At 45.9% G+C, this 26,854-nt stretch overlaps 1 protein-coding gene across 1 annotated transcript; it reads left to right on the plus strand.

The window, feature by feature from the left end:
• The first annotated feature begins 72 nt into the window (after positions 1-72).
• Positions 73-24,546, plus strand: MTARC2 (mitochondrial amidoxime reducing component 2). The gene is made up of 8 exons (XM_010973998.3): positions 73-650; positions 6,307-6,480; positions 10,296-10,455; positions 11,452-11,592; positions 19,112-19,173; positions 19,262-19,333; positions 20,581-20,729; positions 23,576-24,546. Exons 1-7 carry the CDS (start codon positions 379-381, stop codon positions 20,702-20,704), a joined length of 1,005 nt encoding a protein of 334 aa, XP_010972300.1. The 5' UTR covers positions 73-378; the 3' UTR covers positions 20,705-20,729; positions 23,576-24,546.
• The last annotated feature ends 2,308 nt before the right edge of the window (positions 24,547-26,854 follow it).

Below are 26,854 nucleotides of genomic sequence, written 5' to 3' on the forward strand. Positions count from 1 at the left end.
GTTACGGTGCGCCGCAGGGGACCGGAAGGGGAAGTCCAGAAAAAGTGACCACCCGAGAAAGTGGATGGTGAGACCTCGGGTTTGGGGCTTCCCGAGCCCCCTCTCCCGCACCCCCCACCCAGAGGCGCCGAAGCGTCCCCTGCGCTCTCTGTCTCCCTCCGCCCGGTTACTGCGCGGCCCTTGGTGCCGCAGTGAGGCGCTCGCTCCCTCCGCACGGCGGGTCCCGCCGCCTCGGCGCGCGCGGAAAGGGTGTCTGGGCCAGTGGCTGAGCCAACCCTGGCTCCTCCCGCCGGCCCGGAGCCCCGAGCGCCCGGGCGCCCTCCCCGCGCCAGTCGCTGCCCCTTCTGTGCTCAGGGTCGCGCCCGCAATCGCTGGGCCATGGGCGCCGCCGGCTCGTCGGTGCTGGCCCGCCTCGGCCTCCCCGGGCGCCCAAGGCCCGGCTGGCTCGCGGTCGCCGCGCTTGGACTGGCCGCGGTGGCGCTGGGGGCCGTCGTCTGGCGCCGGGCGCGGCCCAGGCGGCGCCGGAGGCTGCAGCAGGTGGGCACCGTGGCGCAGCTCTGCATCTACCCGATCAAGTCCTGCAGTGGGGTGTCTGTGAGCGCGGCGGAGTGCACGGCCCTGGGGCTGCGCAGCGGCCACTTGCGGGACAGGTAGGGCCGAGCCCGTGCGCGGGGACAGCAAGGGGGGATGGGGTGGGGTCGGGGAGCTGGGGCCTGTCCCGGGAAGGAGAATGGAGGTTTGCCACCTGGGTGTCCTAGGCTGCTTCTTGGTTCCTCCTCCTTGGATCCTTTTGCTGGGAAGGTCAGCTTCCTGTCTGGTTCAGATTGGGAAAGGTAGTCAGGACAAGTCTCTGTCCCTGATTATTTCCAAGGCTCCTGCTGGTTCTAAACTTTCTGATTCTGCCTTAGTATGAGCACAATAGTAGAAAAATAAAATGATATTGGCACTAGTAGGCAGACAGGAGTGCTGCTGAAACCAAGTCTTGTTCAAGGATACTGGCTTTGGCCTTGCTGGAACTTGGTCCTCACAGTTTCCGGTCCTGGGGAAGGTGCCTAGGGGATGCAGGAGATGGGGTGGGGGGGACGCTGGCCTACTTTAATACATAGTGAGCAGAGTGAAGTCTTCTGTTGGGGAGAGGAGGTGGCAGGGGGACAGTGAGTGTAATACTTGCCATTAAGGAAATAGTGTCCCCTTCCCTAAGAGGCAGAGTGGTTCCCGTTTAGAAATTTGTGTAAAGTCCCTACCCCCATAGGGCCTGGTACATAGAAATTTCATTCCCCTTCCTCAAAGCAGATGCCCCTGTTGTTTTGTTCACCCCAGAGGTGAGCCCACAGACACATTCTCACTGACAGAGAATTGTGCAGCTGGGTATCGGGAAGGTGCTCTGGACAGGGAAGGATGCTAAACCCTAGAAAGAGTGATCAGGAAGAACGGAGCCTCCTTCTCTGCTTCCTTAGGATAAGGATGCTTCCCTGTCTGGCTGGGATGGTTTAGCTGTGGACCTGTCTAGGGGAAGGGAGGTTTGCATGATGGTCGTTCAGGGAGCCTTCTAGCAGAAGCTGTCTGCTGCCCTGAGTTCACTCCAGGACACGTGTGTTCGCTCTCCTCTGAAGAGTGCTGTCCTCTTAAAGAAGTGTGGACATTGAAAAACTTCAGCTTGTTTTACAGAACTGTTGTGTGTAGGCATGTAACTCACGAGCCATTTTCTATCCCCCTTCATCCCAGATTTCTGGCTCTGGAGAGTTTTTTTAAGACTTTTTTTTTAATGCTCAGATTATCACAGCAGCTTTATTTGTAATAGCCACAAATATGGAAAGAACGAAAGTGTCCTTCGGTTGAAATGTCCCATTCAACCAAAATGGGTGAATAGTTAAGCCAATATCTCTTTACTGTGGAATATCACTGAGCAATAAAAAAGAAACCAAGTAATAAATAGAACATCACTCAGTGAATAATATAATTTCCTGAGATTGTCATTTCAGACCCACAGAATCATGGCGGTATAGCTCAGGGGCAGAGCATTTGCAGAATCAGACTCATTAAGAGTGAACTCGTGTGTCACATGCGTATGTGTGTGAGAGAGACAGTGAGGGGGGTGGTTGCTTAAATCTCCCCAGGTGATTCTGATGCTATAACTAGAGGGGTAAGAAGAAGAGCATTTTTAGAGCTGATTCAAGCATGAAGTGTTAGAAAAGCCTCCGACTGCTGGGAAGACTTCCCGCACAGGGAAGAGGTTAATTCTCACGATGCACGTCTGGAGAAGATGGACTTGTGCAACGTCCTTCCTCACGTGAAGGTCTGACGTTCTTTCACAGAGAGATTTCCAGTTCTTATCTGTGTTTCCTCTGTTCATTGGAATACCTGTTGCTTTCCTGCTGCTCATTGTCATGACCTGGCAGGGACTCATGCTTCCATGGAAAGAGAATATTTGTCCTTTGCTTTTCTGCTTCTGTGAGCATCTGAAAATAGATGGAACTATGTCAGCTCTGCCTTGTTTTGAACAATAAGTGCTTGGGATGGTAGAGACTGGGCTGAGGCAGGGAAGAGCAAGGGAACACACTTTTATTCCATTTTTCCTATGCAGCAGTTGCTCAGCTAAATCCTGTCACACACATGATGCTATTTCAGCTTCATAGCAGTCTCATGGGCTCGATATTGTGCCCACTTTGCCAGGAGGGAAACGCTATCAGAAAGGGTGAGTGTCTCACCCAGGATCACAGGATCCTTCTGTGCTGGTGGGGTTTGAACTCAGATCTCTGAGTACAGCACTCATGCCCTTGCTGGGAAACCAGTGTGAGATTTACAGAAGTAAGGGCTGCACAGAGGATCAGGAGACCTCGGGCAAAGTCACTTAACCTGTCTGAGCCTCATTTTATTTTTTTTTTCATTTGCAAAAGAGGTTGAACTTGATGATCTGCAAGACCCTATCTAATCTAGATTTTGCTTATTAAAGGATAATTGAAACCTGAGAGCAAGCTGGAAAGAGCTCTGCTAGATAATATCATTCTCTCAACTTGAGATTTCAATCACAAAACTACGAGCAGTCTAGCATGCAGGGAAAGCCCTCCTTTCTTTATTTCTAGTTTGAACCTGTGTCTTTGGAACTGATCTCAGAAGCTGAGACCTTCCTCTGCAAGTGCTTGGTGCCTTAGATTCCTGGAGCTGTTTTGATCAAAGTCCTTAAATATTTGCAAATGCTTGGCCTGAGCACACTGACCTTTGAGCTCGTTTCAAGTCTGCCCAGCAGAACGCTGGCATTGGCCGTTTGGCACAGATGCTGGGAGGGCATGGCTGCCCTCCTTGACCTTGTAAACCCTCACTCTCCTTAGCAGCCATATGTGACTTGCCCATTGATAAATCCATCCCAACCCTTTACGGAGCCAGTCGTTCTGCACAGACTATGATCTCCTGGAGAAATGAATCCCCTAAGTTCATTATCCCAAGCATCATTCCTTCCTGCCTTCACCCACTAGCTCCGTGCAGTGGGGCCCCATCTTCCCCGCTGCTTTCCCTGCTCAGTCATTCCTGCATCCCAGGCCAGTCAGTCAGTTTAGAAGTGCGACCTCCGGCTGCCTTGGACTCTGCGTCCTGAGCACACAGCTGGTGGTTGCTCAGGGCTCGGCTGTTTTTTTGGAGACTCTGAGCTCTGGGCTCTGCGCTGCTCTTCGCGCTGCGTTCTCATGTTTGGTGTGTGAAATGAAGGTGTCGGCTTTCAGGGTGGCAGACGAAGTTGGGGAAACTTGATCCTGAAACAATTTACACTCCACACATATCCTTTCTTTCAGATTGGGCAGAAAAGAGGTACGTATTCATTCCCCGGGCATCGTTTGTGTGCCAGAGGTGGGAAACATCATCTCTCCTGTTACAGGGTAATGAGAGGCAATGACCATGGCTGGGGATTGTATTTTTTAATTGCTGTCTTCCTCCTAGTACAGTGTTGGGCTGATTGCAAGTTGCCACTTGCCCCTTCACTGGCAAGGTTAGCGCAGAACCCCTAGCCGCCACTTCTGTGACCTCCCAGGGGTTAACCCCCATGTGATTATGCAACAGGCTAGAGCTGCAGGTGGCACTTGAAAGCCAGAGTGAAGGGCTGAAGTTGGGGGGTGGACGGGAGGTGAGAAGTCTCAGCCCAGGGAGGACTGTTAGAAATAACGGCCACCCACGCGGGCTGTGACCCATCTGGACGCGTGTCTGGTCGTGCGCAGCTCTCAGAGCGGGGCGGGCCATGTTGGAAGTTCAGGTGCAGGCTGTGCTGGAGTTAACTAGAACAGGGTCGTCCCAGACTCTGTGCCCAAGGATGAAGCTGGAAATAGGGAACAGTGCTGTAGCAAAGTAGGAAATCCCTGGGTCACAGGTGAGCAGGCTAGAGAACCCTGGGAACCAAAGGCTCCTAGAGAGAGAAGGGTGGGTTCCTTAGGGAGTCGGGGGCCTGCTACTGCCCAGCATCCCCAGCTCCTGGGAAGAGCGTAGTCACAGCAATTCCTAAAACGCACTGTCACCACCACCGCTGCTGTACCCTCGCCCAGTGCACATGCCAGTTAGCAGGGCTCGGGCCGGCCCCTGTCTGCAGGCTTGGTTGCAGGGGAGGGCGGTTTATCCAGCCCCTGGACAGGGATAGGTTGCCTGACTGGGAGGTTCCAGCGGGGAGGTTCCAAGTCAGGTCAGGACAGGGCAGAGACCGGGCTCCCTGCGCTGTGACTCTGGATGTCCTCACCAGGTTATCTCGAACCTTCCATCTGGCTCCAGTCATAGTTGGAAATGTCTCCCTCCTCCCGAAAGGGGCTGCCCTTTTTATCCTGCTGACCTGTGGAAGGCCCCAGCTCTCGGTGGTGGCTCACATGTCAGAGCCCACAGAGTTCCTCACCTTGTTGTGTCTAAAGTAGTGATGTGGAAACTCATTTTCCTTAGAGGCAGAAAACTTTCTTTTTTAGTGCTCAAATCTGCGTGGTGTAACCCCAAGTAGGTGCTCTGCTATAGATAAGAGCCTAACAGAGCTAACGGGTTCAGTCTCCCTTCCTGCTCTTCAGCTTTCCCCCCCCCCACGCCCCCGTGGATATGACACACAGAGTGTGAACATGAGCCTAGAGCAGTGGGCCCTCCCGGAGGTGAGTGGAGTTCTTATCTAACACATGGTTTGCACGAATCTTTTTTTTCCTCCAGCTTCATTGAGATACAATTGATATATAATGTTGTGTAAGTTTAAGGTGTGCAATGTGATGCCTTGATACACGTATATATTGTGAAATGATTCCCATAATAAGGTTAGTTAACGCATCCTTCCCTTCACATGATTTCCATCTTGTTGCTGTTGTTATGATGAGAGCACTTGAGATTTTCTCTTAGCAACTTTCAAGTACACAATACAGTATTGTTAGCCATAGCTGCCATAGTGTACATTACATCTCTTAGAATTTGGTGCTTTGTACCCGTTGACCACCTTCATCCATGTCCCCCACCCCCTGCCCCTGGCGACCACCAAGCCGCTCTCTGTGTCTAGCAATCTCCCTTTTTGAGATTTCACAATTGAGTGAGATCATATAGCATTTGTCTTTCTCTATGTGATTTATTTCACTTAGCATAAACTGTCAAGTGTCTTCCATGTTGTCATCAATTGCAGGATTTTCTCTTTATGGATGAATAATATTCCATTATATATGTGTATATATATAACATTTTCTTTTTTATTGTGATAACATTGATTTATAACATTATATTAGTTTTAATGTTTGCATGAAGGGAAGAGGCTGTTTAGGGGTTTCCTGATTAGAGTCTGCATACTGCAGCAACTTAAACCAAGGAGAAGCTGGTTTGCATCCTCTGGAGTCACAAAAACTACAAGACTGTTGTCTAGAGCTTCAGTCCACTTGGGCCAGTAGTTTCTGGTCAACCCCATCTTGTCCCACAGCAAAAAGATCTGGAAGACATTTCGCTTCAACCAGAGAAGCGTTTAAGAGGCTCAGGGAAGTTTCTGCCCAAAGCAAATTCCCAAAGTTAGCAACGTAGCTGCTCCAGGGGCAGGGAGGGTTCCTACACCAGCCTCATTTTCTGGATTTTCAGGACTGGGGATTTTCATACATTGGCCAGATCCTGTCTCCTAGCGCTATTTGTGCCAAACAAGCCCCTTTTGGGGACACTAACTTTTGGACCCAAAGAATCCAGCCAGACCTAGATTACTGTCTAGAAAGAAATTGTGCGATCCTGAGTCAGGGCACGAGGAGGGTTTTGATGGAACAGAAAGCTCTAGGGAAGCTGTGGAGAGGGCAGCAGAGGATTTTCTGAGTGTGTCCCTTGTTTGTCTCTTGGCAGGTTTTGGCTGGTGATTAAGGAAGATCAACACATGGTGACAGCCCGGCAGGAGCCTCGCCTTGTGCTGGTCTCCATCACTTATGAGGACGATCACTTCATCCTCAGGGCGCCAGGCATGGACCAGCTGGTTTTGCCGAGCAAGCTGCCCTCCTCGAACACGCTCCGTGACTGCAGGTGCTCTGTCTGGGGGCCTCCGGGGACCCGCCACAGAACTCATTTTCTTTTAGGCTCTCCCCTGCCCTCTGCCTTGATGCCCTTTGTACAGTAGGTGATGAGATCGGTAAAGAAAATATTTAAGAGACATCTAGTCTATGCTGGGACCAAGCCAGTGGTCAGGTGTGAGTGGGTGAAGCAGAATGTTGCATTAAGGATACTTGGGATTTGTTTTCATCAGGTGTGGCAAGACATACAGACACGGAAATGACTGTCATGAAGAAAGAAGTCTTCTATATTTACAGATCCCTAGAAACAGGAGGCCATGCCATGTAGGGCCACACGGGGAAGTCCCAGGGTCCGTCAGGAGGCAGAGGGAGCAGGGGGAAATGTGAGCAAGTCTCTGCTCCGGTTTCTGTGTGCTCTGGGGTACAGGGGCTGCCTTAATTGTCTGCTACCTGGCCCTGGGTGATTAGAGTTGGGGGATAGTGGCTGGAGTGTAAAATCACAATGGAGGAGGTGGTTGGGGTGAAGGCTCTGGATTGGCTGGTTTGTGTATAAAAGCCTTGTGTTTTACTATCTCTAGGGGTTGACTAGGTCTGGGAGGGGCAGTCCCTTCAGCATCACCAAATCCCAAGATGTCAAAGCATCAAAAATATAGAAAATAAAAGGACATTATTAAACAACTATAAAGAGGGTACAAAGGGCCAACCTTTAAGGTTTGTCTCTTTTATTCAAGTAGGATGGACTTCAGAATTGCCAGCCCTCCAGCCAGCCAGACGAGGGCATCAGTGGAAATGTTACCACCTGTATCTCAAGGTTGGGTGATAAGGATGCTGGGCCTTTTCAAGGTGACTCTGTAGCCTCTGAGGTCTGAGATTGAGACCAGGGCACTTCCAGCAGGATTCAGATGTAAGAGACTTCACCTCTGGCGAGAGACACACCTCAGGACTGGGCTTCCTTTCAGTCTATGAGACCCTTGCAGGGCCGTCCATTTCCATGGCTCATCAGGGAATCCAAGAGGCTGAGACACTTGTCAGGGGTGCTCTGGGTCCCTTTGTGACCAACGGAGCATTTTCAGCATGTGGATAGTGGTGCTGTGGGAGAGCCTCAGAGCACCCTGGTGCCCTCGTAGCATACTTTTACCAGCAAAGTATCTGAACTTGAGCATCAGGGTGCCACAATTTTGAAAGCCTGAAGCACTAGTTCATTAAATACAATATTTCAGTTAAATTATCTCAGCAAGCTTATGAAGTAGATATCAGTAATTCCACTTTACAAATCAGGAAACCAAGACTGAGATCAGTGTTGTTACAGAACAAAACTTGGGTCTGCTCACCCGAGGGGAGCAAGGTCCATCTGCTGACACCAGGCTGTAGTGAAGGAAAGCATAGCATTTTTTTTTTTTGCAAGGTGCCCAACATGGGACCAAGCAAGGAGAACGGAGAGCTCGTGCTCAAAAGACTCAAACTCCCCGATGGCTCTCAGGGCTGATTTCTGAGCATCTCTACCTTGGACTCCCTCAAGTACATCACCTCAGGAGCCTTCAAACTGGGGGAGGCACTCACACGGGGAGATGCAAACACTTCCTGTGGTACTTAAAGTCATGGTCACTTTAAGGGAATCAATTTCCAGATCCTCAAATACCGTAAGTTCTTCCTCCACCAGTGATCCAAACCTCACCTGCAGTGGGCAGGTTCTCCTCTCTACCTCCCCTTTGTACAGGCAAAAAGCTTGCCTTCATATCTTAGGGAGCATTGCCCTTGAAGGGAAAAGCCTAAGAAGCCCGAACAATAAAAACATTGGTGCTGATAAAGGAGGATGTCTCTAATGACAGGGTAAAGTCATTCTACAGGATTGTGGTTCAAAATCTTCGTCTTACACTAAAATGAAGGTGCCTCTAGCCAAATTGTTGCTGATAAATCATTAAAAATACTTTTTTGATGACTGATTCCTAAGTGGCAAAAATCATAGAGGGTTCAAAGAATGAATGAAGTTACTATAACTCCTTCCATTCCATGTTTACGTGAAAAAAGTTTCTTAAGGCTTATTTTTTTAAAAAGGAATAAATTGCTGCTGAGCCTCGTCTTACTTGAGTAATAAGATTCATACACAGATACAGGGAGGCTTTACAGGATTCGTTAAGAGATTAATTTCAAATAAAATTTTCTTTTTTATGCTTAGTAATTATTAAAATGGATGATTCACTTTGTTGTGATTAATTGTACCCTAATAAAAATTGTAATGATAACTCAATCCTGGAATTCAGAAACGAAGAAAATTCAGTTGGTTAAAAGGTGATCCATGAGTATAAAAATATAGCAAGATAACATTATGTTAGAGAAATAGAATGTACACATGAGATCAAGAATAAAAAGTGGAATAGTATAAAAATGCAGACCATTAAAAGAACCTAAATAGACGTTTTTCTAAAGATATGTAGATAACATTAATCATCAGGGAAACGCACATCAAAACCACAATGAGATATCCCCTCCTGCCTGTTAGGATGGCTGTTATGAAAATCACAGTGATTTCAGAGGGTGTGGAGAAAAGGGAACCTTCGTGCGCTGCTGGTGGGAATGTAGATTGGTGCAGTGACTATGGAAAATTTCATGGAGATTCCCCCCAAAATTAAAAATAGAACTACCATTTGATCCAGCAATGCCACTTCTGAGAATATATCTGAAGGAGATGAAAACAAAGCAGTACATCAGAAAGATATGTACACCCCCATGTTCATAGCAGTGTTATTTACAATAGCTAAGATGTGGAAACAACCTAGGCGGCCATCAGTAGATGAGTGGACAAAGAAACTGTGGTGTGCATGTAGACAGTGGGATATTATTCAGCCATAAAAAAGAATGAAATCTTCCCGTTTGTGACAACATGTGTTGTATATCAATTATATCTCAATAAAACTGGAGAAAATTAAAAAAATAATTTTTAAAAATATGGACCATAAAAGAAGCCCTTAATCATTTTTTTTTTTTGTGGATAGGAGTGGCTATCAAACCACCATGGCATTTGGATTCCATTGTATGCTTTTAAAAGCATAATTTTATTTTACTTCAATCTTTATGTATTTATAATATTAATATACAATATGATTTATGTCTTAATTTTATTTTAATTTTAATATTTATAATTCAATGGAAATTTTATCTTCCCCAACAAATTAAACTTATAAAAAAGTTTACATGTCAACTTGCAATTCTGTGAGGGGTAAATGGCTTTTAAAAAATCTTTTGGGGATACTCAAGCAAAAAATCCCTGAAGACTTCTTTTTTATCTAGTGGAATCTGTTTCCACCATGTGGGGCAAGTACTGTATTATTGTCTTCAGTTTATAACTGGAGACAAAGTATCAGAAGAGTTTAATAATTTGCTCAAGGTCACAGGCTAGAGACTGGCAGAGTTCCAATTTGAACCAAGTCTACCGGACTCCAATCTCAGCGTGCATCCACTTTACCATGGTCCTTCTCCCCATCTGAAAGCATCCTAAATCCTTGCTACTCAAAGTGTGGTCCATGGACCAGCAACCTAGACATCCTAGCATTTGGAATGTAGAATCTCAGGCTCCAACACAAACTACTGAATCACAGTCTGCATTTCAACAGGATCTGAGTGAGTTACAAGCGTATTAGGGTTTGACGAGCTCCTCCCTGGAGCATGTTCTGCTCCTTCCCCCTCTGCATCTGCCCAGCTTTTGTCCACAGATCACTTACTGGTCTTCTGGGATAGTCAGGTCCCAGGAGACCAGCTGTTCTTCTTGACCCCATCACTCAGTGTGTTGGTGTAAGAAAGTAACCCTCCTGCTCTCTGTGATCCTTCCAGGGTGTTTGGTCTTGACATCAAGGGTAGGGACTGCGGTGACGAGGCTGCTCAGTGGTTTACCAACTTCTTGAAAACAGAAGCTTTCAGGCTGGTTCAGTTTGAAAGCAACATGAAGGGACGATCATCAAAGAAAATCTTCCCTTTTGTCCAGAATTACCAGGTGAGCTTGCAGAGAGCTGCCCTTCCCTTTTGCCTTCCCTCTTGGCCCACAGAGAGCCTCTCTTGGGGCCCCAGTTAGGAAAGCGCAGTGACGGCCCAGGGGAGTGGTACTGAGGGGGCCACCGGTGGGGCAGGTACCGGGGATGGAGTGGGAAGGGGATGAGAGCCTGCTGGGCTCTCCAGGACGTGTGGAGGACAGACTAAGGGAGAAACTGTGGAGGGAGAAGCCAGGGCTGACTCCCAGGGAGATGGGGACTCAGGAAGAGATGGGCTGGGAGGCGAAAGTGAGGTTTGCTTGGGATTAAATCCAGGTCTCCTAAAATTACAGAAGCAAACTTTCTCCACGCCCTCCCTCCACAGCCAGTGTGGTGTGGTTGTTTCCGGTGCTGAGAAGGCTTCTCCTGTGTCAGCTACAGCCCCCAGACCAAAGCCTTTAATTCTGCAGTGAGATGAGGTTTAAAATGCAGGCATCTCAGGGAGCCTCTCCCCACACTCCCTGAACTACAAGCTCCTTGAATGCTGGGTTTTTAAGAATCTGCTGTATTCACTGCTATTTCCCCACCTAGAACAATGCCTGATACATAGTAGGTGCTTAATAAATGCATGTGAGTGAATGGGTGCTGCCGAAGGAAATCATTCCTAGAGTATAGCTGATTGGCAGCAGACCTTTCCCCTGTCTGATGATGATGTGGGAAGACGCTCACTGCTCGGCACTGGAGGAACAAGAGATGGGGCCAGAGGGTCACGCTGGCCCTGAGCCTTGGCTGCTGCCTTCAGTGTGTGGATGGGGAGCCCCTGCCTGAACTCCACGGGGCAGGAACCGTGCTTCAGTGCTGACTTGGCAGTGTCCAAGCCTGCAGTGTCATCCCTCCTTCTCGAACAACATGCTCCCTTTCGGCACTTGGGAGGTTTTGCTTCTGGACTTCGCTTAGCTTTGCAGTTGGTCTAAGCAGTTCCGCGGGCAGTGAAGCCTGGTGGTGCTATGTCCTCGGCACAGGTGGCCTACCCGGACTGCAGCCCCATCATGGTCCTCTCGGAAGCCTCCCTGGCAGATCTGAATACGAGGCTGGAGAAGAAAGTGAAAATGAGCCAATTCAGGCCAAATATCGTGGTGACAGGCTGCGATGCTTTTGAGGAGGTAAGCGGCTCTCTGCTTTTATGCTGATGCCCAGATGTGCTCCTTTCGCTGGCGCCAAGCCTGGCCCTCCGAACCTGGCAGGTGGGAAGCCTCTCCTTTTCCAGGAATCACCTTAACCTTGTGAAGTGGTTCTCTCATTGCTGCTACCATCACCTCGCTGGCCTAATGGGGGCGCTGTTCACCCTTTAGTGCTCAGACCTCAAAGCAAGCAGTCCAAATTATAGCAAGTCTGGGAGGAGGCTAGAATGTATAATCATAGCCCAGAGGTAACTAAAGGGACATGAAGAGAACAGCCATCTCTCCTTTTCCTGGACCATCCATGAGCGCTCAAAGGTTTGAGACCTCTGGAAGCCCCAGACCCCATAGTGGAGGCCAGGAGGATACAGGAGACCCACCTGTGAACAGGGCCCTGGGGACATTCCATGCTGTGGCCTGAGTTCTTTCCCGGAGGACCCACATGCTCTCCTATGTGCTTGAAACCAGAAATATCTACCGTCCAAAGACTCAGCCCCTTGTAGCCCTAAAAGGACAATTACATCAGAACCCACTTGTGACCTGCGATCTGTACACGAAATACATATAGCCAGGTGTTGCTTTGTACTAAGGAACACCAGCAATCACTAAACACTGGGAGTGGGCTCAACTTTATAAGCTACATTTGCAATGATTACTGCGGCAAAGCAATCTGTGTGAAGCAACTCATTGGTTCGGTGCCTGGCACCCAGTAAACACCCAATATATAACATTTGTTGCTGTTATTTCCAGTGACTGGGTGGGCAGCACCGTCCCAGGAGAACCTCCTGTGAGCAAACAGGGCTGGAGACGCGCTGACCCGGGAGGGATGAGGGGCGAGGGTTCTGAGTGGGCAGGAGAGGAAGGCCATGGGCTCAGGCCATTCTCAGGCCATCAGCTCCTGGGGAAAGAGAGTTGACTTTCTCCCTAGGAGTAAATCCAGATTGGCATGATCCGAGGTGTATGCTATCTGAGGGGACTCATTAAGAAAAGAAAGTAACAAAACCAAAATTAAGTGCAAGGCTTTGAAAGGGTCCGGGGCCTGAGGCTCAAGCTTCATTATCAGAATTCCCGCTTAACTCACCTGTTTCTCCTCTGTTCTGCTTTCCTGTGCTGATGAGCAGAGGATCTTGAGCCGTGAGATGCTTGTTAAACACTGAAGGAAATCAGACTGAGCCTTAACAACGCATGTTCCTGGAGACGGATTAGAAATTAGTCCATGAAGCAAAAATCCTTGCGCAGGAGTCCTATAACTGGTCCATTCTTTGCTGAAAACCTTTCTTTTAAGGAATATGATTTTTCTTGATTTGACTCCACTGAAGATATGAATTTTAGTTTAAGCTCTTAACCCAGAGGAATGAGAAAAGATACTGTCATTCCTGGCTAAAGAGTTTTTGCTTTTCCGTAAATTCTTAGTTCGCCAACTAAGAATTTTTGCTCACGTCTAACTTGTTGAACTGAACCTAATGTAAGCCTAGTCGTATTCTGTTAGGCAATTTGAATGGGTGGAGTCTTTTTTTTTCTTCAATTTAAAAAATTTAAGTGACCTTGTACTCCCAAGTCCATTTGCTATTTTAGTCCTGCATTGTGATGGACTTACAGAAATAGTACGTAAGGTAGAATACTCTTGTTTTTCTAGAGGAGCTCTCTGGTTATACACATTTAAAAAAAATCTTTACTATAAAATGATGCTAATGTTGCTGATTTATTCTTCCTTAAATTAAGAAGCCCATGAGTTAAGGGCCTGATACATTAACCTGTCTCCCAGGCACCATCACACAACTATAACCCTTCCAATTAGTGGGACTCTGTTAAATATTAACATAAAATGATAACACGCATGAATATTTCATAGACTAACTAATAATAAAAATATAGCAAACCTAAGCATGGTGCAAAAATTTATTGCAAAATCATAGAGCAATAGAGGGTGCATTATGCAGCGTTTACTCTTTGTGACTCAAAGCACTTTGTACTTTTTCCATGTAATTCAGAGTATTAAGCAAATTTTAAAAAGTGGCTTCCATTGGGCCAGCGGGGTGTGTTCGAATTCTGGGAACGTGGAGCCAAGAAATTTTAAAATGATATCATTGACCAAAGTTTCTTATCTCTGTAGTTGACTATTTCGGGGGTCACTGTTTCCCAAACTTTGCTTGCTGTCCTGGTTAGCAGGACTTGGCATTTTGGGGGAACGTTTGGTTTATATCATTCCTCACTCCACATTATGAAAGATCCGAGGAGAAGCTTGCAGGAACCCCTGGGTGTGTGGTCTGTCACTCGGAAAGTGCTTCTCCCAGGAGCTTCTAGAGAGGCAGGAGATTCAGAGGCCAGACACCTGTGGTTTGAACCCCAGCCCCATTGCTCTCCAGCTGTGTGAATCCAGTCCTCCCAGTACTATCCTCTGTAGCTGCTGAAAAACAAAGTTTTTGCAACCCAGCGTTACTTTTCAGCCCCCAGTAACCCAAGCTGGGATGAGTTAGGATGAGTTTATTTGAACACTTAGAAAAGAAGTCTCTGCCCTGGGATTAGAACAGTAATCTCTTCCTGGTTTCAGGGATTTCTGAAGCCATGATAATAATAACAACACTATGTAAAACAGTAACAAAAATGACAGTAACAATTACGGCTCACGGTTCCCCAGCGCTTACTGTGTGGCAGCCACTGTGCCAGACCCTTTACTGGCATTATCTTAATCTTCCCAGTTACCCTTTCCAATCTGCGGGTCACAACACATTATCTGGTTACAGTATCAGTTTAGTGGCATTAAAAAAAAAAGAACAGAGGGGGAGGGTATAGCTCAGTGGTAGAGTGTGTGCTTAGCATGCACGAGGTCCTGGCTTCAAACCCCAGTACTGCCATTAAAAATAAATAAGTAAATCTAATTACTGGATTTTCCCGAGTGATGGGGCGATAGGAGCATTTTTGGTTGTTAATAACAAGACCCTTTCAGTCACCCCGTAGTTTATGCTAATGAGGTGAGTGTTGAGATGTGGGAGACAGGTAGGTAGCTTCAGGATGGAGGCTGGCCACCAGAAAGACCAAGCCATGATTACAGGGTTGGAATTTTTCCCCCACCCTAGACCTCCAGGGAGGGGAGGCGCTGGGGATTGAGCTCAAGGATTTAATCGGTGATTTAATCAATCTTGCCTATGTAATGAAACTGCCATAAAACCCCTAAACAATGGAGTTTGGACACATTGAGGTGCCAGGAAGGAGGCACGTTTGGAGAAGGGTGGAAGCCCCCCGCCCTCCTCCCATGCCTGCCCTAGGTATCTCTTCATTCAACTGTTCCTGAATTGTATTCTTTGTAATAAACTGGTAACAGTAGAGCACTTTCCTGAGTTTTATGAGCTCTTCCAACAAAATGTGGTACCCAGGAAGGGGTGATGGGAACATTTGATTTATGCTGGTTGGTCAGAAATATGGGAGACCTAGGACTTGTACTGGCGTCTGAAGTAGGGGCAATCTTGTAGGACTGAGCCCTGAACGCTCTGGGTCCGTGCCAACTCTGGGCAGTTAGTCAGAATTGAGTTAAATTTTTGGATAGCAGTTGGTGTCAGAGAATTACAGAACTGGTTTTGAAAAATACATCATGTATTTGATGTCAGAAAGAATTTGAGAAACTTTCTAGGCTAAAATGATTTTTTAAATGTGTTATAATACTTTTTATTAAAAAAAAGCAAAAAGAAGAAAAAAAATCTATTTAAAAAACAAATAATACTATTTAAATTTGAGGAGCCTTCCAAATACATTGTTATAAATATACACACCTAGGTATTTATACAGATTTTTTTACATAGATGAAATCACCCTATGCACATGTGGTGTATATTATAGGTGTGCTTTTTTCACTCGGACACCTTGAACATTATTCAGTGTGATTAAATGTAGATTCACACCCTCCTGTCCAGTCCCCAAACAGGAATTCCACGTGTATTTAGCCAGCCTCTAGTGGATGGCTTTCTGAGCTTACTGTAATCTTGTACAGTCATTGGTACCAAGCCAGGAAGATTGCTCAGGATTTCTAAACAACAGTTAAATGAAACTTACTCACTCATTCCCTCAATTTTCCCCAACAGAGCTTAAAACTGCTTCTTACAATTACATGTACGGCACAATATAATGAACTTATGAGTGGCCATGAGAGAGTCAGGAGCAGGGAAAGGGAAGCCCCCATCTTCTGACTGAGACTCAGGAGGAGAAAGGTCTCTGGCGGTGGTAGGTGGGCCCGGCCTGAGGGGTAGGTGCCCAAAGCCTCTGCAGCTGTCGGTCTGATTAGAATTGCTGATCTGATCTGTGCTCTTCAGGGTAACTCCTTCTGTAGCCCAGTGAACACAGAGCACTCAGGGCTTCTGTCTTTCCATCTTACTGTCCGATGTCTTGTCCTTCTATGGTTACCTGATAGCCAAGAGCTCACCTTGGTCTCCATTCTCACCTGCTGTTCTCTTCTCTGTCTCTCTATATAAATATAGATAGATAGATAGATAATAAATATTTATACATGTGTATATAAATATATAAAGATGGTATAGTTATATATTCTCTCTCTATATCCATTCCTTCTCTCCAACTATATATAGCCTTGTATATATGTATATGTGTGTAGACACATGTGTATAATCCTATACCATATGTGTAGAGAGAACCATAACATATATAGAGAAAGATGGGTATATATTGTCTATATGTCTATTCCCTCTCAGTATATGCGTATAACCACGTGTGTGTGTGTGTGTGTGTGTAGCATTATGGCGAGAGAGACTGATCTCCTGTCTTATCTTTAGTTTTTTGCTGGGCACAGGCTCTGACACTCTCCAGGAAAGGCTCCCCATAATCAGACACCCTCCCCTGTGCTGTTCCGTGTGTTCCACAACCACCACCCCAGACCCTTACTTCACATCTTTCTCTGGGTGCTACGTGTGATAGGAAACCATGCAGTCTTCATTTAGTGTTTACAGGATGCCTGCAAACTACTAACAAATTCTCAGGATTATTCCACATCACTGAGCCCATTATGTGTAGTCCTTTCCCCCTTTCTCCCTGCCTTCTCTCTTCCTTTCTCTTTCCACCTCCAAAACTCCAGGGTTCTATTCCCTTCACTCTAAGGGAACATCACAGGGGCCTGAATTTTGCCAGGCTGCAAAGAGGCTTCTCACCAGCAGGGGGAGCAGTAAACTTTTGGGGGTGTTAAGGGAAGATAACCTCCAATGACTAGTACAACATAATGGAAAATTTAATTTCATATATTATTAATTTAATTTACACTTATTTTTTCAATAAACTGAAAATTAATTATTATTTTCCTCCTACAACAAGATTCATAGTTACATTTAAATTTAATTTGTTAGGTTTTTGTTGTTGTTTTTTAATGCAAATAGTGCTTCACACCAAAATGCTGACAATGATCAGATTAGGATGGATGATGTTATTAAATAAGGTGATTAATATTTTAGGGGGTAATTAGACCTGGCATTTGGAGGATTTCCCACAGAATGGGCAATCTGGTATTCTAAACTGGGTACTGCAGTTGTCTAGTAGCGCAGATTAAATGTTTTGTTAAACTAGGAAATCTAACTGAACTTTTCAGACTACCTGCTTTATATCATTGTCATGAGGCAAACTTTCCACAGATACGTGGCTTTGAAATATGGAAGTCATCAGCCCTTGTAAAACGAAATCGAACGGAAAGTACTTGGAGAGCTGGGGGAAGAGCTGGGGCGGGATTCAGCCCCTGCTGCCGGATCGGCTCCCGTGCCTGTGGCCGCAGCGCCCTCGTGTGGCGAAGTGCGTCCAGCCTTTTTAGCCGCTTCCGGGCCCGGGCACCGCAAGACCCATTACTTCGCCCGCGGGAGCTGTGTTTCTGGCCATACCCCGCGGGAGGTCCCATTCCTCCCGGAGGTGAAACAGGCGCTCTGGCTGTCTTGCAGTTTTGCGTTTGAACATTGTTTGTAAAAAGTCCTGGCTGGGATATTAAGATTCCATTTTGCAAGATGGGGCCTTGCGTTTTACAGGGGTTACCTAGAGTTCACCCTTTGACTCGTTGTTTGGAACTTGGAGTTTCTTTCCAAACAGAAGCAGTTTCATAAATGATGATTGGGAACCAGGGCATCCAGAGACCTCTCTACATCAGTCGGGTAGCTGTGGTCATATCCCGCAGGAGATTTCTGGGTTGGGAAGAACCATGGAGGTACTGGAGTTCCTTTTGTGCTTTTTCTGAATCACCCCTACGGGACCCACGGATTGGGGCGGGGGTTAGTGAACCCCGAAAGAGGACCCTAGCCTGATTGGAGCCTGGTCATAAGGGGCAAGGGGAATGTTACCAGTCCCGTCTCCCTGCTCTGCCCTGCTTCTTGCAGGACAGACGTGGTCTTCTCTCCTGCCCCCCAGGGGGAGCAAGCCACCAGGTGAGAGGAATAGATGCCTCATTTCTTCACTTGGAAGCTGATTCTCATCAAATCCCTTAGACCCGTGGTCTCCAAAAACCTCAAAACCTCACTCGGGTTGAGGGCAGAATACAATTTTCAAGGGACTTTTTTTTTTTTTTTTTGCATCTGATTATAGATACTGTTGGTTTATGGACCCCACCCCCCATCTCCCAATGCCTCCCACCTGTCCCCCTGGGGCCTGGATAAAGGATTGTCCCATGAAATGTAAACTTCTTGGAAGGCTTCCCTGTCAGCAAGAGAGGCCTGTGTAACATACCCTCCTCATGTATATATGCATTTATATGTATGTGTGTATATATGTGAATGCGTGTATATACGTATATATAATGTAATCTCTGTAAGCTCCATATGTGTGTATGTCTGTGTGTGTACAGATAGATAGACAGATATAGTTAAAAGCTGGGTGGTTAAAAAGTCCCCAATCAGAACGGTTTTCAAACCTGGGTGCTGTGACCTTGAGGAAATTTTGTAATCTCTCTCGGCTTCTGTGTCTGTGTGAAATGGGGACCATAAGAGCACCTCCCTCAAAGCTGTGAGGCTCTGTTGAAGCCCTGAGGCAGACATTGGCAGGGCCTCCAGTTCAAGGGTGGGAAAGCAGGGCCTACGGCCGTGGGGGGCCAGGACCGGGCTGCAGGTTGCAGCTCTGGGGAGGGGGAGGTGCTGAAGGGGTGAATCTTATAACTGACTTTCCTCGGGTCATGTCCCACCCACCACGGAGCCATCAGACTGTAATGTGGTTTCCACTGCAGCTTAGCCAAGGGAAAGACGTTCCTCATTATATATTATTAACTTGACCTAGATCTGCTGTGTGGCTCTCATGACAGACTGCCCCTCAGAGAGCGGTTCTTCTTGCTGTTGCTGATGGAGGCAGGCTTCTGAGATGGAGTCAAGAGCTCCATCCTGGACACACCGAAGAGCCGCCTCCCTGGGTCCTTTGGGGAGGCCCTTCACGACATCCAGTTGCTCTGCCCTCTTCCACTGGCTTCCTAGGACCAGCCCAAGAATAAACTGCTATAAAGCCTAATGAAGCCTTAATTCAAAAGATGTGTTTCCTCTTCTAGGACACCTGGGATGAACTCCTCATTGGCAACGTAGAAATGAAAAAGGTGTTGTCTTGTCCCAGGTAAGGATTCTCACGAGACTGGACTACTTGGGCATGGCTCACCCATCGGTTCGTAACTGTCACCTAACCCTTCTTTATTGTGTGACAGGTGCATTATGACCACAGTGGACCCCGATACCGGAGTGATGGACAGGAAGGAGCCGCTGGAAACCCTGAAGAGGTAGAGCATCAACGTGTCTGGTGTATTTTTAATATTATCCCTGTCCTTGAACTACGTGTGTCTGTAGGCGCTTTGTCTGGGCACCTTTCTGCCTTCTGGTTGCTTTGTGGCTGTTGGTTAATGTGAGTACTTGTTGTTTTCTCTGTCTTTTTTTTTCTTTTCCTAGATGGATCTTCTAGTGCTTTTGACAAAATTTTAAGTGTAAAAATCCTATGTTTTAAAATTTTCATCTCTCATCAATTTTTTAATAGCATTTACATGTGTTTGTAAATTAAGACCTCAAATTATTTTACTTTGATGGCAACTCATATTTGTTTATTAGAATCAATGTCAAGGGATATGAGAATAATTGAGACGTAAAATGAAATATTTGAAAAAAGGGAATGGAATGAGTAGTCAGAGTTTGTTTATACAGGAGCTTCTTCTGGCCTGGGGTGTTTTGTTATTTAGAGAATTTTGACTGACTTTGGTTCTCAGTGTAGAATCTGTTTTTTTAAAAATATGTTTTATGGCTTTATTTTTTTAACCTGAGTTTTTGGCAGGGGGGCAGGGGGAGGGAGGTAATTAGGTTTGTTTATTTGTTTATTTTTAGAGGAAGTACTGGGAGTTGAACCCAGGCCTCCTGCATGTTAAGCATGCGCTCCACCACTTGAGCTGTACCCTCCAGCCCTCGCCCCCCAGAAGAGGTTATTTCTTGAAGCCTTCAGATTTACAACTCTATTTTGTTTTTTGATTTTTAAGACACAATGAAGTTATTTTTTTTTCTTTAGACAGGCCTTAAAATTTTTCAACTTCAGTAATAGTCCAGCCCACTTGTTAACTGCATCTCTGTCTTCACTTTTCTTCACCAAACAACCCCAGCTTGGGGCTTATAAACTGGGAGAAGTAGAAAGGATAGAATTCAAGGACATCCAGACTGTAAGAGCATCAGTTTCCATGATTTGAGAAACTGGAGGTACACATGCAAACAGAGTATTTATTTTGAGTAACGCATACAAGTATTTTCCTCTGGCTTTCATACCGAAGCCACAGAAAAGTTGTTTGGACTCTCAGCACATTTCTGGAAAAGCCAGAATTATTTCCAGTTTGACTCATTGCCCACAGACTTCTCTGTCCACATTTCAGAAAAGGCTTGCTGCTTGTTTATAGGTAGCGAGAGAATGAACAATTTTATCCTATTGAATTCTATTGAAAGCACTTAGATTATCTCCTTTGTGTGCCTGAGGGTGAATTTTTGCTTCTTTTAGCTACCGCCTGTGTGATCCTTCTGAGAAAGCAATTTACAAGTCGTCCCCACTTTTTGGAATCTATTATTCGGTGGAAAAAATCGGAAGTCTGAAAGTTGGTGACCCCGTGTACCAGATGATATAGTGACAGATCCACTAGGATGATTACGGTAAAGGACCAGGGTTGCTTCTGGAATGCAGTGCCTTGAAGCCCCTGCAGTATTTTCTTCTGATGAGATGTTTTTACGTTTTGCTGCCTTAACTCTTGGGAGAATGCGTGGTTTGTGTTCTAATCTTTAGAGCTGGAAAATGCCCTTTATTTTTATTCCCCTCGGCTATCGGTGTTCTTCCAGCCTCTTTCACCCCATTTTCCCACCCAGCTACAAAATGTGGATGCAGGAGCCCCAAGACAAGGGCCAGGAGGTGTGGGGTTGTTAGTTTTGATGGGCTCAGTTTTTTCATACGTGAACAAGTGGGAGGATTATTCCAACTACTTTGGGAAAGGGGCTGCGATTCCCAGGAATTGGTCCACCACTCACTTTTTGACCTTTTATGATCAGCCTCGGAAATGTCCTGAGACCAGTGGGAGCACCATTTAGCAGCTATTGTATCACAATGTGCATATAATGAAGCTCAGGGTCTACTGGGAGTTGAATCTCCCGCCATGTTGGTGCTCATTGCACTTTAGTGGTTGTGCGCTGCCCCCTTCCCTCCTGTCTCACTTTGGACCTAAGTGCCCTTTCAGCATTTTTTATCACCACTTCCCTGCACAAACCCTGAGCACTTCCCAATGGCTCTTTCCTGCTTCTCTGCTCTGAACACGAGCGCCAGCCCCTCAGAGCCCCACCCAGGGAACTTTGTACCTGGTCTTCCCTGCTGCCCGCCCCCCACGGCACTGAGAGGTCTCCTCTGTTGGGCTTTAAAAATAACAACCTTATTCCTCCACTCTGATTGTGAGCCTACTGTGGTTTCTGCATTCTGGAGGAACTTCTTTATCCAACAGGTTGATTCAAGCCATTAAAAAAACAGCTGTTCATACTTGCACCAGGATTACCTGAGTTGTTTATCCATTTAAAATACAATTATACAAAAGTTTATCTTGTGAACGAAAAATACTGCAAACCATATCAGTAAACAAAGAAGCCATCAAGTCATCAGTGGCTGCTGCCACCCCCAGTGAGGACAGGCCTGCAGCCCAGCCTCTGCAGCCACTCACAATGGTGCCCTCTGAGGGGACTCAGAATAAGAAAGGACAGGATACTGGCCCTAGATAGCTAGGTGCTTGTCAAAGGAATGAATTCAATGAGCCCAAATGTTTGCTCCGTCCCATACATAGAAAGGTGTTTATTTAAATTATTTAACTTGAGATGTCTGGTTTTCTTCAGTTAACAAGTAATCTTTTAATGTTCCAACTACCTGGTCTTTGTTGTAAAACTCCTATACATCCTAGCTCCTCCCCTACCTCTTCAGAGCAGACCCTCAGAGCCATCTGAGAGGCTGTCCTCCCGGCTCAAGTCCTCCTGCCAAATAAAAAACATTACTCTCAGCTTTTAGGCTGTGCATTCATTTCTGTCGACACATCTGAACATCAGAAGAATAGTGCTAGTCACAAAGAACAGACATCTCAAGTTAATGATTTTAGTACTTTTCTATGCATGGAGAGATGCAAGAGTCTGGGCTCATTGAAATTATCCCGCAGATATGCATCTTAACTCTTCAGGGCCAGTATCCAAAGCACAGAATGCTTCCCATTTTTTTTCCTCCATCCTGAATTCCCTCCAGGGCGTACTTTCTGAAGGCAGCTGCCTTGGCTGATGGCTTGATCCTTGTAGAACCGGGATGGCGGGCAACGTCCTTTGTTTACTGAAATGGCAGGCAGCATCCCCTGTCCACATACCATATGATATATGTACACAGATTTATATACGTGTAAATCTATGAACTATGAGATTGTGAATATGTATCTATGAATTATGAACTATGTGTATGGAGCCAGCTGGTACTCTCTGGAGTCATAAAACCCCCACTCCTGGCTCGGTGTGCCTGGAGCCGTTGAGACCCTAACCCCCACTCCCCACTGCAGAACCACTCTGATTACCTGCATTTCTGCAGGATAAAAACATCTCTTGAAGCGTGTTTACCCTAACAAAACCCATCGCCCCAGGAGATAGCTGGTCTCATAATACCCCAGGGGACAGGTCTCACATCTTGCCCTTTTCAAAGTCATAAATCCTGTGGTTCAGAGTGGTCCGTGACAGATCTTACAACCAATCAGGTGCCTGTTCACACACTGATCATGCAGCCCCTGCTCCTTGTATGCACAGCCCCCTCCCCCCAATAAAAGGCCCTGCGTGTTGGCCCCAGTGCTCATGCAGGTGTCTTGCCTGTGTGGCCTCCTGTTACCTGTAGCAGCACATCTATTCAAGTTTCCTAAGCTTTTCTCTGTCTCTGATAATTCTTCTATCAACCCACGTCACCGGCCCGCCGTGCTGTGCCGACAACAGTAAGCACTTTTCATAGTCCTCCAACCTATTCAGATGTCATTTTTGATGGCCTCATAACATTCCACTTATAAATACATGACATTTTTTAAACACCATTTTACAGTATTTGACACAGACTATATCTAATTTTGTTTTAATAATATTCTAGTATATACCTTTATATCAGAGCATTTTAAAACTGTGTCTTTCTGTAAGTTAAATTTATAAAAGTGGAATCACTGGCTTGTGGGTGTAGACATGTTTCCCAGCATCTTGACCGATTGCTTTCAAAAGGGTTCTTCCCACCTGTACCCTTACCTGCCACGTGAGAGAGATCTCTCTGGCTCTGGGTCTTTACCAGACATGGGTGTGCAACTCAGCCTTAACAGGCTGCATTTTCCATTAAGGTAATTTGGTGCAGAACATAGCTCTGCATTTTAACCTCAGTAAGTGACTGTTTCGTGCCTGTTTGAATTATTTATGACTGGTAAGAGAAAGAACAAAATAACCAGAGATTCTTAAAATTTTTCCAGGTTTCAGCATCCAGAAGGCATCCAACAGGATTTTAACGACCGTGCCAGCACCACCACCTGCGCAAATCGTTATTACCCAGCCTTTGCCCATCTCCTACCTGGAAATGAATCTCTGTTTTTGACTTTTTTGGAGTTACGGATACTCTGTGTTAATGCAAGGAAAGTATTCAAAGTGATTTGGGAATAAGAAGATATATAGATTTTAGGTAATGAAGACTTTTAAATAAATAAAATTGTCAATACAATTGTTTTGAATGTTACTATAGCTACTGCACATCTCCAGTCCCCGACATTAATACTGATGAGTAAGGAAAGTTGAAAGAATCAGCTAAAAAGCTGAAACATTTTTTCTGAATGTTTATATTTGATCACAATCATTCTATGTTTTAGGAGAATTGGGAAACAGCCGGTTTCCTGATGTGCCTTTACATGTTAACACACGAATTCTTATTAGTTGGCTTTTTTGCATAGATATTGAGTCTGTTCACTTTTTGCTCCTGTGATTTTTGAACCCACTGGTCTGGAATCAAGTTGGATTTGAAAATGGAAATCATTCTGTAGACTTTGTTTCTGTGTTTAATGCTGCCTCTCTTAAGTCATGTAAAAGTACTTGTGTGTAACTGACAGGTACATCACTTGGAATTCCAAGTCTGATGGAGAATAGGATGTGAAAGAGAATGGAATTTTGAGAGTCCAAGCAGGAGGAAGGGAGCATGAACGTATTTTCCTAGATGTAATTTTTAACATATTTTCTTAGATGCAATTTTTTTGGTAACAAAGGGAAATGAACTATTTTCATATGACCAAGCAAGAATTCTTACTGAAGTAATATGTGAATGAATTAACTCATTTATAATGTTGAGGTTTCTTTAATATTAATAAATGTGACTCCGAATTGTGCTTTTTATTTGGTATTTCTAAGTCTGCTTCTGCAGCTTTTCTCATTTTGTATTAAAGCTCCTGTCACTGTTGTTTGGTATTCTTGACCTTTTCTGATAGCCTAGCAGAGATGCAGTCGGACCCCACCAACCGTCCCTCCTGTCTTGGGTAGGGCTAGGGTCATCAAGAATTACACAGACAGCCCGTCTGAGGCGGGACAGCCAAGTGACTGGCTAGAGGCTGCCCAGTGTCCAGTGAGGGGCAGCTGTTCCTTCATTTTCCACTTTCCTGTGCTGGGTTTTGGGACTGAAATTAACCTCCATTCCCAGTACCCTGTGAAGTAAAAGTGTTCATTTAGCTTTATCCCTGGATGGATTTTGGAAATGATGAAATTGAAAAATCATGCTCACTTAAAAAAAATTTTTTTTTAATTTAAGTGTAGTTGATTTACAATGTTAGTTTCAGGTGTACAGCAAAGCGATTGAGATATACACACATACATATACACATACATACATATACATACATATATATTTTTTCTTTCCAGATTCTTTTCCATTATACGAAAAATTGAATATAGTTCCCTGTGCTATACACTAGGTCCTTGCTATTTAATTTCTTTTGCATACAGTATGTGTATCTGTTGATTCCCTTTGGATGGACCTAGAGATGATCATATTAAGTGAAGTAAGACAGACAAAGACAAATATCATGTAATATCACTTATATGTGGAATCTAAAGAAAAATGATTAAAAAATCATGCTCACTTTAAAGTCAACCATTAAAGTTGAGAGACATTTTATTTTCCTTTTAAATTTCTGAGGGCAAATTAGGGAGCGAGATAAACAGACCTGCACAGAATTTAGTGCCCTCGAGCTGTGCTTTCTGCAGAGAGTACAGAGGTCAAGTCCTCATCCAAGCTGTGTTGCCCTTCATTCTGCGCAACTCAGCCACCTGCGACCTCAGGTGCACATCACCACCAATCAGCATTTCTTCTGGGAAAGCTAGATTTGCCCAGACCCCTTCCTCCTCCAGTTGATTCCTGGAGATGAACCACAGTGGCTGAAGCAGCACGGAGCCCTGGACCCTGAGCACAATCCTGGGATTTCAGAGGAGTGGGGAGGGAGGTGGTGGGAAGAGAAAATTTAGGACAGATGTACCCTATTTAGGCCTAAATATTTATGGTGAGGAACACTGTCCCAGGACAGATCTTAGCTCAGCACTGGAGGGCCCTGAGGTGTGTTGCCAGCTGGGGAGAGAGAATTTGAGGTCCTTTGGAGACTGTCTCTTCTGTGATGTGAGACACCCTCCATCTGCCTGGGTAATTTGGGGGAGGTCTTGTAACATCCTGGCCCATGTGCTGAGCTGGGCCTGTTGACAACCTGCTTGACCAAACCTTAGGCAGCTTCCTCCGAACACTCCTCAACTGGGCCTCCACCTTGGCTATAGCCTTGCCAGACCTGCAGGACCCAGTTTTAGCAAGAATCCCGCTAAACCCGGTTTTAGAGAGAATTCCCCACCCCTGATGTCTCCTCTGTGTTTCCAGCCACTGACCCCTTCACTGTGCTCTTTGACTATAAATCCCCAGATGTCTTTGCTGTATTCAGAGTTGAACCCTATTGTAACCTCTATTGTAGTAGTTTTATTTTTCTCATTGAAATACAACATTGTATTAGTTTAAGGTGCACAACGTAGTGATTTGATATGTGTATATATAATGAAATGATGATCACAACAGATCTAGTTAACATCCATTACCTTACATAGTTATAACACGTCTGAGATCAGTGCCTTACAAGGATAAGCGACATTTCTTACTGCCCGGAAGAAGCCTCAGGACCTTGTGGCAGTACGCCCCTTCCTAGCCACGGCTCCTGGCAAATGCAGCTTATCTCAGAAGCTTGATGCCTGGAGGAGGCAACCGAGTTCCAAGACCTACTAGAAGGCACTCGCTACTGCGGGCCGCCTCTCTGGGCGGCGGGTGGCGGCCAGACACCCCTGGCCACTGCCGGCTCCTCGCATGCCTCAGCTTGCAGGTCCTGAGGCCCTGGTTTCATGCCTCCACTCTCAGATTCCCACTCGCCCAAAGCTCCTCGCTCCTGCGCGGGCAGATGAGGAGGGTGGCTGAAAGCAGCCGGAGACTCTCCGGAGGCTACGTGGTGTAGACCCTCTCCCCACTATCGCTAAGAGATCTGCCCGCTTCCTGATCGCTAATTTCGAAATTACGTTTCGTCCTGCAAATTTTGAGGAAGGAGGTTTATTTTAGGTTAAACAACTCCCAAATACGTAAATAAATCGGTCACTTGGGGCGATCATGGGGGAGGGTACCTCGCCTTGCAGCAGTGGGGAGGGGCGGCGGAAGTGGCGGAGGCGGTGAGACTAAACCAGGTTGGAGCCGA

This window comes from Camelus bactrianus, chromosome 23 (genome assembly GCF_048773025.1).
Source record: "Camelus bactrianus isolate YW-2024 breed Bactrian camel chromosome 23, ASM4877302v1, whole genome shotgun sequence".
NCBI lineage: Eukaryota > Metazoa > Chordata > Mammalia > Artiodactyla > Camelidae > Camelus > Camelus bactrianus.

Coding starts and splice junctions, on each gene's coding strand:
- MTARC2 (XM_010973998.3), top strand. CDS start 379: ATGGGCGCCGCCGGCTCGTCGGTGCTGGCCCGCCTCGGCCTCCCCGGG. Junction 10,456..11,451: donor CTTTTGTCCAGAATTACCAG/GTGAGCTTGCAG, acceptor TCCTCGGCACAG/GTGGCCTACCCGGACTGCAG. Junction 19,174..19,261: donor AAGGTGTTGTCTTGTCCCAG/GTAAGGATTCTC, acceptor ATTGTGTGACAG/GTGCATTATGACCACAGTGG.